At 40.4% G+C, this 15,689-nt stretch overlaps 1 protein-coding gene and 1 long non-coding RNA gene across 2 annotated transcripts in view; one reads left to right on the top strand and one right to left on the bottom strand.

Annotated features, from left to right (window-relative positions):
• Positions 1-3,409, bottom strand: part of LOC138973484 (uncharacterized) — a 6,976-nt gene extending 3,567 nt beyond the window's left edge. Inside the window, exons 1-3 of the mRNA XM_070346197.1 lie at positions 3,079-3,409; positions 1,539-1,856; positions 918-1,040 (exon numbers count right to left, since the gene is read on the bottom strand). Of these exons, the coding sequence (XP_070202298.1) occupies positions 918-1,040; positions 1,539-1,856; positions 3,079-3,319 (682 nt within the window). The 5' untranslated portion in view covers positions 3,320-3,409. The remainder of the gene's footprint in view (positions 1-917; positions 1,041-1,538; positions 1,857-3,078) is intronic.
• Positions 3,410-7,659: 4,250 nt separating this feature from the next.
• Positions 7,660-14,966, top strand: LOC138973483 (uncharacterized). The gene is made up of 3 exons (XR_011458037.1): positions 7,660-7,779; positions 8,467-8,607; positions 13,484-14,966. It is a non-coding gene; the product is annotated as an uncharacterized lncRNA (long non-coding RNA).
• The last annotated feature ends 723 nt before the right edge of the window (positions 14,967-15,689 follow it).

Raw genomic sequence — 15,689 nt, 5'->3', positions numbered from 1 at the left:
CTCTCTCTCTCTCTCTCTCTTTCTCTCTCTCTCTCTCTCTCTCTCTCTCTCTCTCTCTCTCTCTCTCTCTCTCTCTCCTCCCTCACCCCCCTCTCGTTCTCATCTACCCGCAAGGTATTTTTTTTAACACGAGTCGAGTAAACAGTAAATACTTCTATACGAAAGGACTTACAATGTCGTATGCAATGCGCTGTGACTGTAGTCTTAAACACTATTTACGTAAAAGCACTTTCCGTCTCAATACATGGTTCACGTGAAGACAATTTTCGAGCCGCAACTTCAGCGGTGTGTTTATACATTTGAAATAAGCAGCGTGAGCTTAGTACGTGTGGTGCTTGAGGAGACTGAAAGCTCGAATGCCTTTTGCGAGAGAAAAAAAACACGGCCCCAAAGGGAAATAGTTGTTGAAGGAATGCAGCGTTTACTTTGGTTTAACAAAAAAACAACAAAAAAGGTCGATCACTACAAATTATTTCAATGAACAATATCCACTGTCCACACTTTAAAGTTGAACTCTTAAATCATGAGAGAAAAAAAATCCCACAAATAAGAGACTGCCCACGTTCCAAAATTCAGAATCAAAAAAACAAATTTGTGACTAATGTAATTTTGAACAGCGTTCCAACAACTTACCTTTCTTGTTTTTTTAATCTTAAATCATAGTTTCATTGTACCCACAAGGGAGCAACGCTTGGATGGATTTGTGAATGTACACACACAAGACATGATATATTTAACTTAATATCAATCAGAAGAGTAAGAACCTGTTAATAAATGTGCGATGCGAGCCTTGATGATTTTGTAATTTTGTTCGCCGGAAAGAACGTGTATAATAAGCTAGAAAATATGCTGTAGCAAACAAGAATAGTTCAATTCGAAATCAAAAGGTGTCTGACAAAAAGGAATGTAGCGTTTACTTTTTCTTCGTTTCGCCACAACGACGACGACGATGACAGTAACGACGATAGCAACGACCACCAGCACAGCTCCTGCACCCGCTGCTATGGCAACCACTGGCAGTTTCTGCTTTTCAGACGTTGCTTGAAAAAAAAAATGAGAAAAAAGCTGTTCAAAATAATATTGTGCGCCTTAAATTATAACAACGAAAACAACCCAATCCTACTTCCTAACACAGTTACGCCTACTAAGTTTTTAATGTTGCTGTTAAAACACAAGCACTCAGGCACTCCCGAACACATCCACGCTTACCATTCATGCAGTAACACAAATCCTGCAAGAAAGTAACTGGCCAGTTGCAATCCACGCAGAGACTGTCCTTTATTCAATAAACATAAGACGTGATGCGATGTGGTGCGAAGTGACGTGTTTACTTCAACTGAGTACAGTGCAGCATTGTGCATAATGCAACAACAACAACAACAACAACAACAACAACAACAACAACAACAACAACAACAACAACAACAAAATCAAACAATGTATGCGTACAATAACATTTATACAACGCAGTTCGTAGTGAGTATTCATAATGTAGTTGGTTGATTGGCTAGTAAGCTCAAAGCACAGCAAACACACACCTAAAACTTTAAGGGTAAACGATGAACGCTTGGCAGTAAGTTCAGGAGCCCCAGACCAGGAGGCGTAGCATTGACACTCGAGCCCATTATTATCAGCTTTCACATGAGCAAATGTCACAGTGCTCGTTAGCACTTTGACGCGGCTTTCTACAGGACTTGTGTCTGCATGGACCCCTCGTTTGTCTCCACAGAAGAATGTGATGCGGTCAACTTGTGGATCACCTCCAGCTACTGTACATGACAGTATGCGATTATCTCCCTCGGTGAGCACTTCGTTCTGGTTGATGCCGGTGATTTCTGGGGGTGATTCCGGCGGACCTACAGGTATATACATTGGCGTAATCCGTGAAATGTCTCACCTAATTGAACTAAACTATCAAATAAGTTCAGCAAACAACTTGCTTAGTCAATCACCTTAGCTAAGAGGTGATCGACTCATGATTTTAATATGAAAAACACACACACACAAATCATTCTCCTTGCTTGATTTACGAACTTATATGTTAAAAATGATTGAATTTCTGCTGACTGCCGGGTTTACAAATTACACAAAAGTTTGTTCGGTAGCATACGCCTGCACTCTTTTCTAAAAACATGGTACCATAATGATGGTAGCTGTTAGACTTTCTAAAAACAAATGCAGTTTATCAAAGCAAAAACAACAGTGTTTTTCCTTTAAAGAACGAAAAATAACTATGCATTCGCTGAATCTTGTCCTTCAAATATTGTTGATGATGTTAGCGATTATTTTCTTTGTTTTAGCGTTGTAGTTGTTGTTGTCTTTGTTGTTTTTTAAGGGTCCAGAGGAGGGGGGAGAGGTCGGAAAATAGCACTTACATTTTACATACACGGCAGTATTTTGAAGCATGAATGACTTATTTTTTCAACATCGCATCAATAAAAATACGCCTTTGCGTATGCATGTATATATATTTTCTCCACGATTGTTATATTGTAGGATTTGTGCATTGAACATATTTTTTTCTAACTCATGGGGACAAATGTAACATTCTAAAAAAGGAACGATTCACTCATATATTATTAGTTATAATTAATATGCTGACTGTAAGCAAATAAATGGATGACAATATGAGCCTGCACGAGACAGGTTCCCTGGTTCCGAATTGCTCCCACTTTCTGTTATGGTTTCTGTAGGAACAAACGCTTTGGTCTAGCTGGGTTACGATTTTATTCAAAACATTAGCTTGATGGTTGGAAAATCCACGCCCACTCACATACACACAACTGCGCATGCACTCACGTACGCGAACACAAACACACAAACACACACACTCACACACACACACACACACAAACACATACAAACACACACACACACACACAAACACACACACACGCGCGCGCGCGCACGCACGAACGTACGCACACAGACACACATACACACACACACACACACACACACACACACACACACACACACATACACACACACACACACAAACGCACACACACACACACACACACGCGCGCACGCGCGCGCGCACACACAATGCAAATAATGAGGAAGCTTGTCACTTACTCACAAGACGCACTGTACATGTCGTTGAAAACCTGCCTATTTTGTCAACGGCATAGCCTCCACATCTTACAGTGATGTTTGCTCTGTTGTTGCGTTTGACGGTCAGAGTACTGGTGTCCTTCCGTGGCCTGCCCACTGCATACCATTCCTTTAAACCGTCCGTCACAGGGCAGCGCTGGGCCATACTACAGCTAGCAATTTTAATATTGACATCGTGGCCATAAGGAAAGTCCCAGTACATATTGTCGCTCGTAATTCCTGTGCAGGTCAGTGTTATACTTTGTGTGTCAATGCTGACCAGTGGATCGTCAGTGCCACAATGCGAAATTTGATAGCCTGAAAGTCAAAGAAAGCTGTTCTCTGTATTCAAACTTTAACAACTGAACAGCCGGTAATTAGATTATTGTAAGTCTTGTGTTAGATGCACATGTCTGTTAACTAAAACTCTGCAGTAACTGCAAATCTTTAATTTATCATTAATGTGACTCAACTTAGACAGATAATAATAATAATAATAATAAATGAGCATTTATATAGCGCAACATCATAACTTTACAATTATGCTCTTTGCGCTTGACACATTTAAAATTAAAACACAGTTATACAAGCATTTACATCTACATTCATAGTCAGCAACGCTTAATTAAAAGCATACACCATCAAACATACATTACAAAAAAAAGACAATACAAACCAGACAAGACAAAGGTAAACTTATTAATGAGTCATATGCCTGACTAGAATGCTGCGGTTAGTTCTTACTTCAATATTACAAAAAAACAGTGGAAGGAGTTAAATCAAGTTGAGATGTGAGGGTGAAGAATGATCTCATCTAGAAATACAAGTGCTGAGAATTTAACAGAAGGCCAGGGTAAATGTATTCACATTTCCTAAATAATCAGCATTGGAGGGGGGGGGGGGGGGGGTATGTCAACCGTGAAATAAAGGTTATGTTGCTTGAGCTGTGACAGAAACATGAACATTGTTAGTATGAGTCATTTCTAATATTCTGACTGTTAGCAAGTGATAACAGACATGTCGAAAAAAGGATATCAACATGAGCCTTTTAGGCGAATGATGATATCGTCTGCTAACAGTCAGTATATTAGTGTTTTATTTCCGGCTTATTTCGACCAAATAATTATGGAAGCGATCCTGCGTATATTGTAACAGCGGAATTTAGACGAGATTGAACCGAGGCCTACCGTGACATCTATCATCATCATCATCATCATCATCATCATCATCATCATCATCATCATCATCGTCGTCGTCATCATCATCATCATCATCATCATCATCATCATCATCATCATCATCATCATCATCATCATCATCATCATCACCATCACCATCATCATCATCATCAACGTTAACACTCACAGCAAACTCAGAGGCCGTTCGTACAATTCACAACACATACTCACCAGCACAGTATTTTCCACAAAATAGTACGCAGAGAAAGATGAAATATTCCTTCATATTGTTATCACAGCGGCACAGCTGTTCTTCAGTATAAAGATATGGGTCAACGAAAATGTAAAAACTCTATTAACACGGAGAACGCTATGTCCAAGCTGCAGAGAAGAAACTGCCGTTCTCCAGCACAAAGATACGTTAAAAATGCGTCAACGAAAAATAAAGGCACTACCCTAACGCGTGTGAGAACGTATAGTGTCGAACTGACTCACTGTAACTGCCTATCTTGTTTTGGCATCTGTTGCATCAGTCTAAGGGTCCGGTCACACAGCGCTGCGTCCTTACCACGACCTTGTTAATCACGCTGATCTGAACAAGTTATCAAATCGGGGAATATCGCCGTCAAAATCCAGCGCATGGCACTAACACCTTAGTCACATAATATAGACGCCGCTTCTGCTACGACTGAAAAGTGTCCGAGAGCGTGGCCAATCGTGGGCCAAACGTGGCAGGATCTCCATGAGCGTGGTTTGGTCGGGGTGTGATCTGCTAGGTCGGGAAGCTTGCACGCTCTCCCCACGCTTATGTTGAACTGCACAAAACAAGCGTAGGCGGATCTAGGCGCAGTACAGTCTTGATATTGTTTTGTTTATTTGCCATGTGCTGGATTTTGACGGTGAGCCTCGACTTGATAACTTTTTCAGATCGGAGTGATCGGCATGGTCGTCGTAAAAACGTAGAGCTGTGTAACGGGGGCCATGAACAAAAAACTACATCACGACTGTACTGCGCCTCGACCCGGCTACGCTTGTTTTTGCAGTTCAAAATAAGCGTGGGGAGAGCGTGCAGCTTCCCGATCTAGCAGATCCCACCCCGACCAAACCACGCTCATGGAGATTCTTCCACGTTTGGGCCACGATTGGCCACGCTCTCCGACAATTTTTACAAAGGGGTAGAAGCGGCGTCTCTGTGTGACTGGGGTATAAGCCTATATAGTATCCCAGTGATGACTGCCCACTAACATTCCTGCTTGTACGCTGACTGATATTATAACATCCGTGTTGAACCAAAGCCCTTAAAGATACCCTTCTTCACATGAGAACGATTATGCAAACTTGTACAGACCTGTCCTGGATTATTACGTGTGATAACACTATCCCTCCACTTGGAAACATACCCAAAACCAACAGTATCGTCGCTTCCTGTACAGAAAAGGAGAGAGAAAGAGAGAGAGAGAGAGAGAGAGAGAGAGAGAGAGAGAGAGAGAGAGAGAGAGAGAGATAGTCAGAGAGTCAGAGAGAGAGAGAGTCAGACAGAGAGAGAGAGAGAGCGGGAGAGAGAGAGAGAGCGGGAGAGAGAGAGAGAGAGAGAGAGAGAGAGAGCGAGAGAGAGAGAGAGAGAGAGTGTTTCTTTCTTTATTTATTTGGTGTTTAACGTCGTTTTCAACCACGAAGGTTATATCGCGACGGGGAAAGAGGGGGAGATGGGATAGAGCAACTTGTTTATTGTTTCTTGTTCACAAAAGCACTAATCAAAAAATTGCCCCAGGGGCTTGCAACGTAGTACAATATATGACCTTACTGGGAGAATGCAAGTTTCCAGTACAAAGGACTTAAATACTGCTTGACTAAAATCTTTACAAACATTGACTAAATTCTATACAAGAAACACTTAAAGGTCCTTGTCTACATTTTCTCACAGAAATTGAGATTTGACCGCTAAAATGTTTAATCCATTCACTAACACTTTAAAAAAAAACACCCCTCCGATCAGAAAGGACGGAGCAAGTGTAGCCGTTTGAAAATTCATTGATGTATTCCATCGTAGTAGGATATCCTTATTTGGAACATAATCGTAGTAGGATATCCTTATTTGGAACATAATGTAAACCGGAAGTTTTCAAAGTGCTCAACCACCCAGAATTCCTAGCGGTGAGCAGCCGCTGGCTTGACGAAAGTTCTCTGGTAAGTTCTTTTTATCAATTATGCAATACATTCTTGTCGTATAAAACTTTTAAGTGGCTGCAAACAAGGCTTCCTAATGCAACAAAACAGTTTCAAGCAATTTGTTTGCTCTGTTCACGTACTGTGTTCGTCATTCGTAGATATTAAATCTTAGCCGAGTTGACGCATTTCAGGGAACCTCTCAAAAGTCAGATTTACGCTTTCAGCATTGCACATTACGGTACTTTGTTTTATGGCGGTTTACAAAGAGGCTCTGCTTAATGATTCGGTTCAGGAATTAAGGAGTCATCATAAAAATAAAGCAAAAGCATAGGTCTAACGCTAACTGAATGTTTCGAGAGGCACAGTTCCGACACAGTGACACACGTACACTGACAATGAAATCTAAAACGCTTGCAATCGATCTAAATTTGTATTTCTGCACACACAAAACATTTCGACTACAAAATAAGGATCGGAATCAAAAACAATGGTATTTTCCAACAAGAGTCCTTGATTTGTGTGCTTTCATTTATAATGCGTTTACGCCGGTAGACTACTACCCGCAACATCGATGTCAGAATCGCCATTGATTTTCCTGCAAGACTAACAACTACAGATCTAACTGAATCAGTTGAATCAGAGATCTAGATTCTCCGGTCGAATCTTAGAATGCAGCTGGTTTTTATTTTTGTATTTCTTAGGTCTATGTGTGTGCCGTATGTGTGTAAAATGTGCGTGTTTGTGTGTATGTGTAAAATGTGCGTGCGTATGTCTGCAGATGTGTGTTTGTGCGTGTGTGCATGTATGTGTACGTACATGCGTGCGTACGCGCGTGCGTGCGTGTGTCAGTGTGTGTGTGTGTGTGACATTCACGTGGTAGTACGAGTGATTGAGTGAATCGGAGTATCTGTACGTGTTTGTTTTCTTATACCTGATCATGTTTTCTTATACCTGATCATGTTTTAGACGATTCATGTATGCATTTATAGTTCTTAAAAATGCCAAACGTGTAACTCATTATACATTTGCCCCTTATGGCATAAATAAACTAACACTGTACTGTATTGCATGGTAGGTATAAGCCACGTATTTTATTCACTTATGATTCATGTCCGTCAAGTATAACCGTTTGTCCATGTCTTTTAACAGTTTTGTTTTGTTGTTTCTTTTTTTTCTGCAAAAGCTGTCCATTTCGATACTCGGGTCGAACACTTTGTCAGCGCAATCGGGGACGTTAAAGGGAATCAAGGACACAGAGAGTCCGCATGCGGACAGCAACTCAAGAAGCTGCCGCCAAGAGTTATCGGGAAGAAAGATCCAGTCTCTTAGTCTTACAGTGAGTTTGTGTAGTTACAAATGTAATGGTTTGAAGATTTCTTCTCTCTGTTATTGCTTGAGTGCTTATGTTAATCTCAGTTATTCAAGTATGGGCTGTATATTGTAAATGCGTGTGTGTGCATATGAGAGAGAGAGAGAGAGAGAGAGAGAGAGAGAGAGAGAGAGAGAGAGAGAGAGAGAGAGAGAGAGAGAGGGGGGGCGGTGGTGACACACTATACTTCCGTTTGCTGTTTAAAAGGATACTTACAAAATCGACAATCACATCAATCAGTCGAGACACAATTTATTAACAACAGAATTTTAATTATATACCAACTTATTTAATGCATACACTCTTACATATGTATACATCTGAATGCATAAAGCACACACACACAAACATGTACAAAGTAACCCCCCCCCCCCCCCAACAAAACAAAATTAAAAAAACATGCCACCCATTAAAATGCTGATAACTCATGAATTACTTATGCAACTTACTTCAAATTTGGTGTACATTGGCCTGAGATATGGGATGATAATTCCACAAAGTTTCATGAATGCCGGTCAAGTGAGCATGGCTTATAATTATATCTATATGCCGCTGGTTTCATAATACTACATCTACTAAAACAGATAAAATGGATAAAAATTTGAATGCATCACATTATTTCATGACAATAGGACTTTTAACTGTGTTGGTCAGAACATGATTAACGAGATGACCGCGGGGGAGCTAGCTGGTCCTGTCCATTGCTGAGCGGCTCCCATCCCCGGTTTTGGGCATGGCCTGCAGAGGATCCTTCCCAGAGGAGCCTACTTCAAGTGCAGCCACATGTCCTTCCAGGTGTGTGTGTCACCACTACCAAGATAGGTAAAGGGAGGTTGATAACCACCCGTCAAAGACCTGTAATTACAAAAATAGTACTTAAAAATCTGAAACAGTTTCAAAACTGTTAATCGCCATAAGTTGTGCATGACTCAACTATGATGTGCCGTAATTATGCATTAAAATTATGATGAAAAAACAACAACCTGAAAAGTGATGGGCGTGTCAGGATAGGGCGGATAATCGTTATATGAAATCTTTAGAAATGTGTCCTGTTTCAGTTATTAATCTTGAAATGTTATAACAACATCCTGGAAATTCACTTCGTAATACTAAAGTAGAAATGGCCCAGTCAGGCTGATTTTTTGGCAAATACAGGTTGACCTTAAAAAAATGCAACCCTCAAAAATGTTAATAACTTCTACATCTGTTGACCAAATCACTTTATATTTGGGGGACATAAACTTAAGCCTATGCATGACCCTTCCACATCTTGGCAACTTTTTTTTTTGAAATAGCACAAAAGTCTGACCATTTGATCTACAAAATTGCCCCTTTGTGAAAGTGTCACGGTAGCTGAAGTTTATGTCACCCAAATATAAAGTGATTCGGTCAACAGATGTAGAAGTTAGTAGCATTTTTGAGGGTTGCATTTTTGGGGGGTCACCCTGTCACCCAGTCTTCTTCAAAATGGCAAAACAACACTGCTAGGCACAACAGCTGAATCAAATCAATTTGTGTGGGCAAAAAATGAGTTGTTCTTCAATTTGAGATAATAAAAAAATTAAAAAAACAGGGTCACTCTTGCTCACACAATCAAATCTGCATCCAAATCAGTATGTGTTGTTCACATATCTTGTCTAACATGGACGCTATGGCATGCTGAGCGGTGTAGGTGTCAATACTCTCAGCAGGCATAAAAGGCAGTTTTGAAGCCATTTTAGCGGGTAGTAAGACAAAGAATGGTACATTTGAGTAACTCGCAAACGCATTGCCTTCAAACTTTCGGAGATTTGTGTTAACACATGTCGTAAAGTACACACAAAATCTCAAGTCATGTGAGGTATTAGTTCTGCTGTTATGCGACATCCCAGAAAGAGTTTTAAAAATAAAGATGTACCCTGTCCGATTGAACAGAATTTTTTTTTAGAATTAGCATGCATTTAGAAAAATGAAAGCTTCAATTTACCCTTAAATTTAATACAGTTTCACCAATGGCTGTTCAAAGTGCACTTGTTTAAACGCACACACACATTTTTGGAAAATGCTTTTTCAAGAGCCATTGATCAGTTAAGCGTGTTGGCAGTGAGCTTTGCTATGCGTAGGCCGACATTTGCGCTCAGCGCTCTGAATGAGTCAACTTCTTAAAAAAACTACTTTCGCGTTGAAATCCTCATACCACCCATGTCTGATAAAATATGTACATGAAATTTGAGTATGTGGCGCATCTGTCATTGTTCTTGAAGATTTCAACAAATAAAATTTGTTCAATGATTCAGCAAAAACCTATCGTCAATTTAAGAACTGTTTCTGACATGACAAATAACAGCAGACCTAATGTCTTAAATTACTTGAAATTCCGAAAGTACTTTACAACAAGTGTTAGCACAACTCTCCGAAAGTTTGAAGGCAATGCGTTAGCGAGTTACTGTTAACCCGTGGTTTGTAAAAATGTAAAAACATTTTACAAATCACGTCGAACCTAAAACAGCGATTTGTAAAAATGTAAAAATGTAAAAATATTGCATTCCACAAAGTAATGCATGCCTTTTATTTTTATTAATTTTTCTTGTTTAGAGCCTCTACGCTGAGTGGTGGGGGTGGTTTTAGTTCCACATCCCATGTTGGTGCAATCCCATTTTGCCACCGTCCCATTTTTTGCCCCATCCCATTTTTGCAACATTTCACAAGCCAAGCGTCATTTTAAAAAAACATGTCATAACAATTGCGCGACATCCCATTTTGACACCATATCCCATTTGGCCGCCATGCCGTTTCACCGCATTCCATTTCGCCCCCATCCCATTGTCGCGACATTTCACAAGCCAAGCGTCATTTTACTACCGTGTCATAACAATAGCGCGACATCCCATTTTGACACCATCCCATTTGGCCGCCATCCCATTTTTATATTTAGTCAAGTTTTGACTAAATATTTTAACATCGAGGGGGAATCGAAACGAGGGTCGTGGTGTGTGTGCGTGTGTGTGTGCGTGTGTGTGTGTGTGTGTGTGTGTTTCTGTGTGTGTGTGTAGAGCGATTCAGACTAAATTACTGGACCGATCTTTATGAAATTTGACATGAGAGTTCCTGGGTATGAAATCCCCGAACGTTTTTTTCATTTTTTTGATAAATGTCTTTGATGACGTCATATCTGGCTTTTCGTGAAAGTTGAGGCGGCACTGTCACGCCCTCATTTTTCAACCAAATTGGTTGAAATTTTAATCAAGTAATCTTCGACGAAGCCCGGACTTCGGTATTGCATTTCAGCTTGGTGGCTTAAAAATTAATTAATGATTTTGGTCATTAAAAATCTGAAAATTGTAAAAAAAAAATAAAAATTTATAAAACGATCCAAATTTACGTTTATCTTATTCTCCATCATTTGCTGATTCCAAAAACATATAAATATGTTATATTCGGATTAAAAACAACCTCTGAAAATTAAATATATAAAAATTATTATCAAAATTAAATTGTCGAAATCAATTTAAAAACACTTTCATCTTATTCCTTGTCGGTTCCTGATTCCAAAAACATATAGATATGATATGTTTGGATTAAAAACACGCTCAGAAAGTTAAAACAAAGAGAGGTACAGAAAAGCGTGCTATCCTTCTTAGCGCAACTACTACCCCGCTCTTCTTGTCAATTTCACTGCCTTTGCCATGAGCGGTGGACTGACGATGCTACGAGTATACGGTCTTGCTGAAAAATGGCATTGCGTTCAGTTTCATTCTGTGAGTTCGACAGCTACTTGACTAAATATTGTATTTTCGCCTTACGCGACTTGTTTATTTATTCTTCTTGCCAAGCCTCACTATACTACTATACTGCGTTATTCAACTAGGAAGACATGGGGCCCGGGTAGCTCAGGTGGTAGAGCACTAGACTTGTGATCGAAAGGTCGCTGGGTCGAATCCGGGCCGGGACGGACACGTGTCAACTTTATGTGCAGACCCAGAGACGGTATCCATCTCCCACCCCCGTGTCACCACAATGGCACGTTAAAGATCTTGGTCATTCTACCATAAGTGCAGATGGCTGATACCACCTAAACACGCATACATCAAAAGCCGTGAGGGCGTAAAAACTCGAATCGTATAAACCAATTCATGTCCAATATAGGCAATTAAGACCTGACGGACAATAAGCCCCTTATAAAAAAAGGAAGACATTCCGTTTACGCCAAATCCCTTTTTTGCCACAATCCAAAATGTCACGAAATAGGGATGGCGGCAAAATGGGATGACGGCGAAACGGGATTGCGCCAAAAGGGGATGTGGAGCTAATGGTACATGATATGGTGGTAAAATGACACTTGGCCATTAAAATGTCGCAAAAATGGGATGGGGGCGAAATGGGCTAACGGCGAAACGGGATTGCGCCAAAAGGGGATGTGGAGCTAATGGTACATGATATGGTGGTAAAATGACACTTGGCCATTAAAATGTCGCGAAAATGGGATGGGGGCAAAATGGGCTAACGGCGAAACGGGATTGCGCCAAAATGGGATGTGGAGCTAATGGTACATATGGTGGTAAAATGACACTTGGCCTAAGAAATGTCGCCAAAATGGGATGGGGGCGAATTGGGATAACGGCGAAAGGGGACTAATAGATCCCTTGACTCTGTCACTGCTAGCTTTCCACTGGGAGGAAGCGACCGGAATTTCCCAACGATGGGACCTCCGAGTAATGAAAATAAAAATAAGAAATAAAAATCTTAAAATTAACAGTAACAGAGTCGCGCTACCCCAAAAGTCAAGGGATTTCGTATTCGTCCCTTGACTTTGGAGTTGACAAGAAAATATCGGGCGCAAAAACGTGATTTGTAAAAATGTTTACCGTGATTTGTACCATTTTTTTTGTCTCATTACCCGCTAAAGCGACTTTAAAAACTGCCTTTTATGCCTGCTGAGAGGATTGACACCTACACCGCTCAGCATGCCATAGCGTCCATGACTTACTTTGGATGCAAATTTGATTGTTTTGTCTAAGAACATGCTAAACATGTTTTGTTTTAGCAGTTCTGATTCGTTGTCAATTTTAACGCGGGAACCTTGATTTTGCGAATTTGATTTTGGGGTGTGTTTGTGTTGTAGGCTTCACTGTATCGACACTACGTCATGTAAACTCAATCTGTTTTCTGAATAAGTTAGGGGCATAAAAGGCCTTTCCAGTCATATAATTGGTTTTACGATAAACGGCCTCATCATAAAGATCTGCCCTCAAACGCATCTGTAAAGTTTTTTTATGACGAGTAGTGTAGAACAATCACCATCTTGCACATCTGATCGCAAGATTATGCATCCCCGAAAAATTCTATGTCTCCGGCGCATCGGTATCTGTCCGAAGTGTTTGAAAACAACTAATTACAACACACACACCCCCCCTCCCAACCTCCACCACCACCACCCCTCCCAACCTCCACCACCCCCCCTTCCCACCTCCACCACCACCACCCCCCCTTCCCACCCAAGAAAAAAAAGAGAAGAAAAGAATAAACACATTGATAAATACAAGGAGAAGGAAAGAATTAATTTACTTTTTTTTCAATCTTTTTTGATAACAAATCTATTGCTTCTAGGTCATCATTATCAGGCCGATGATTAAACCAAAGCTTAGTCACGGAAATGCATAATGGACTGAAAATGACGTGTTTTTTCTTGCAGGACAATGGCTTGGACACTTATGACTTCATCCTGAATCGGCAGAGCAGCGATGTATTCTTACATGGATGCCATGGACGCCTTCCACCTAGCGGGCACACAGATGGTTCACAAATCTACCCACTTGTATATTGCATACCTACCCCCTCACTCTCAACCATTGCTCCTTCAGTTCTGTAGTAAAACATAGACTAAGAGCGATCATTTCTGAAAATATTGTAAGACATTAGCTTCTTTACTTCTGCAGCTGCATCAAAACACACACACACACACACACACACACACACACACACACACACACACACACACACACACACACACACACACACACACTTAATACCGATGCCACATTTCAAGTAATCGGGCTGCATGTATATTTGTTGTCTTCTGACACGGCTATGCATGCTAAAGTCCACAATCAGAATGGCAGGAGCTATTGGAAAACCCGTTTTCTTTTTTTTGCATTTTACAGTAAATACATTTTTGTCTTTGATCTTCAGGCTTCCATAACAGTTCTCTAAATGTCTTGAGAATACGCCTGAAACGTTACATGAACCAAAACAACAACCGAAAAACAAACGCTGTGCATAGGAAACACAAATATCGATGATAATCTGCTAATAATTTAGCAGGGAGTATCAGCCGGGACATTATTTATTATTCTGAATAGATCAACATTCATATATGCATCAAGTGTACTAATTGATCCTGCTAAATAGTTGTATTTGTTGGTGACTGATGCACTTTTTATTCACTTTGCACATGTATCACGTAAGACAAATCAAGGGAGGTAATTTTGCTCGGATTAGATGGTTCCCTCCCCTGATAACAAAAGCACACACATTAATTTTTCCCCCCTTCTCGTATGTGTTATTCAGACGTTTTGTTGGTTTTTGTTGAATATTGATGTGAAAGGTTCAGTCCTTCCCGAGTAAACTATTCGATTTACAGTCTCAGAACAGACAAGGCCTGAAAAGACCATCGCTAAACACATCAACTAATCAGCCTGGGTGCAGTTTGTGATTGTTTTTTATTGACTGATTTGTGAACGAACACAAGCAGGAATCTGTGATGATAACACATCAAAATAAATTATCACTTTGCGCATGAAGCAGCCAGGTTGTCGAATCTAAGTCTTTGTTCATGTACAATCTTGTCTAAATCTGAGATGGTGAGCCAAAAGCTTTCATGGGAACGACTGTGCCTTTCTGTGTCTCTCAATTTTTACACCACTTGCTACTCATGATTGCATGACACTTAGAACAGGCAAGATGTGGATATCGTGGTTTTAATGATACATTCGGACATACAAATGGTTACCGCTGTTTTCTTAGATACGTGTGATCTCTCTTTTTCCCCTGGTCCTTTCTTTTTGATGTTATTTAGCCTGAAGTTTGTTGCAACTATTGGTCCGCTTGCATATTTTGTTGTTATAGTAATTGTGGATATGTTATTTAATTTGTCTGTGTTCCCTTATTATGTTGTCACTGTCAGCTTGATGAATAAAGGCTATGAGAAAAACAAATGTTACCCTTCACTATTATACTAAATATTTCTGATACCTTGACCAAATACGATGTTTATTTTTGCGTGTTCTCGTTTTTTCAGAGCGAACACACACAGACAGTCTCTCTCTCTCTCTCTCTCTCTCTCTCTCTCTCTCTCTCTGTCTTTCTCTCTCTCTCTCCCACCCACACACACACACACACGTACACGTATACACACTCACACACACAGTTTCAATGTTAAAAACTTGAAACAGTATCCCTGTAGCATCGATGAAGGTTGTGTACAGGAACATCATAAAAGCTTGCTTACAAACGGACTCGCTGTAATCGAATAAAACAGCTTTCGAATAAAATAGCTTACCGTTGCTTGCTCAAACTGCTGCTTCCTTGTCCACATTCCTGGCGCACAGATCTGCAATGTGCAACGTTACTGTTGAATACACACAATTTATGTTGAAGTCAGAGGGCACAGACAGACATATCCCCCCACCCCCTACACACACACACGCGCGCGCGCGCGACTGCGTGAAGATGCACGTCACCTTATCATTTAAGGGAAGCTTCTAGCATGAAAAAATGACAAAAAACGCTTTTTGGTGTGATTTGAGTTTTCATGTGATTTTGTTTCCATAAACCCTTTCCAACCCCCCTATCAACCGTATTAGTTATTTCTGCAACCCTAAATATTTTATTTATTTTAT

This window comes from Littorina saxatilis, linkage group LG8, assembly GCF_037325665.1.
Source record: "Littorina saxatilis isolate snail1 linkage group LG8, US_GU_Lsax_2.0, whole genome shotgun sequence".
Classification (NCBI taxonomy): Eukaryota; Metazoa; Mollusca; class Gastropoda; order Littorinimorpha; family Littorinidae; genus Littorina; species Littorina saxatilis.
The sequence above is the reverse complement of the archived record's forward strand: the minus strand, read 5'-3'. Positions and strand labels throughout refer to the sequence as shown.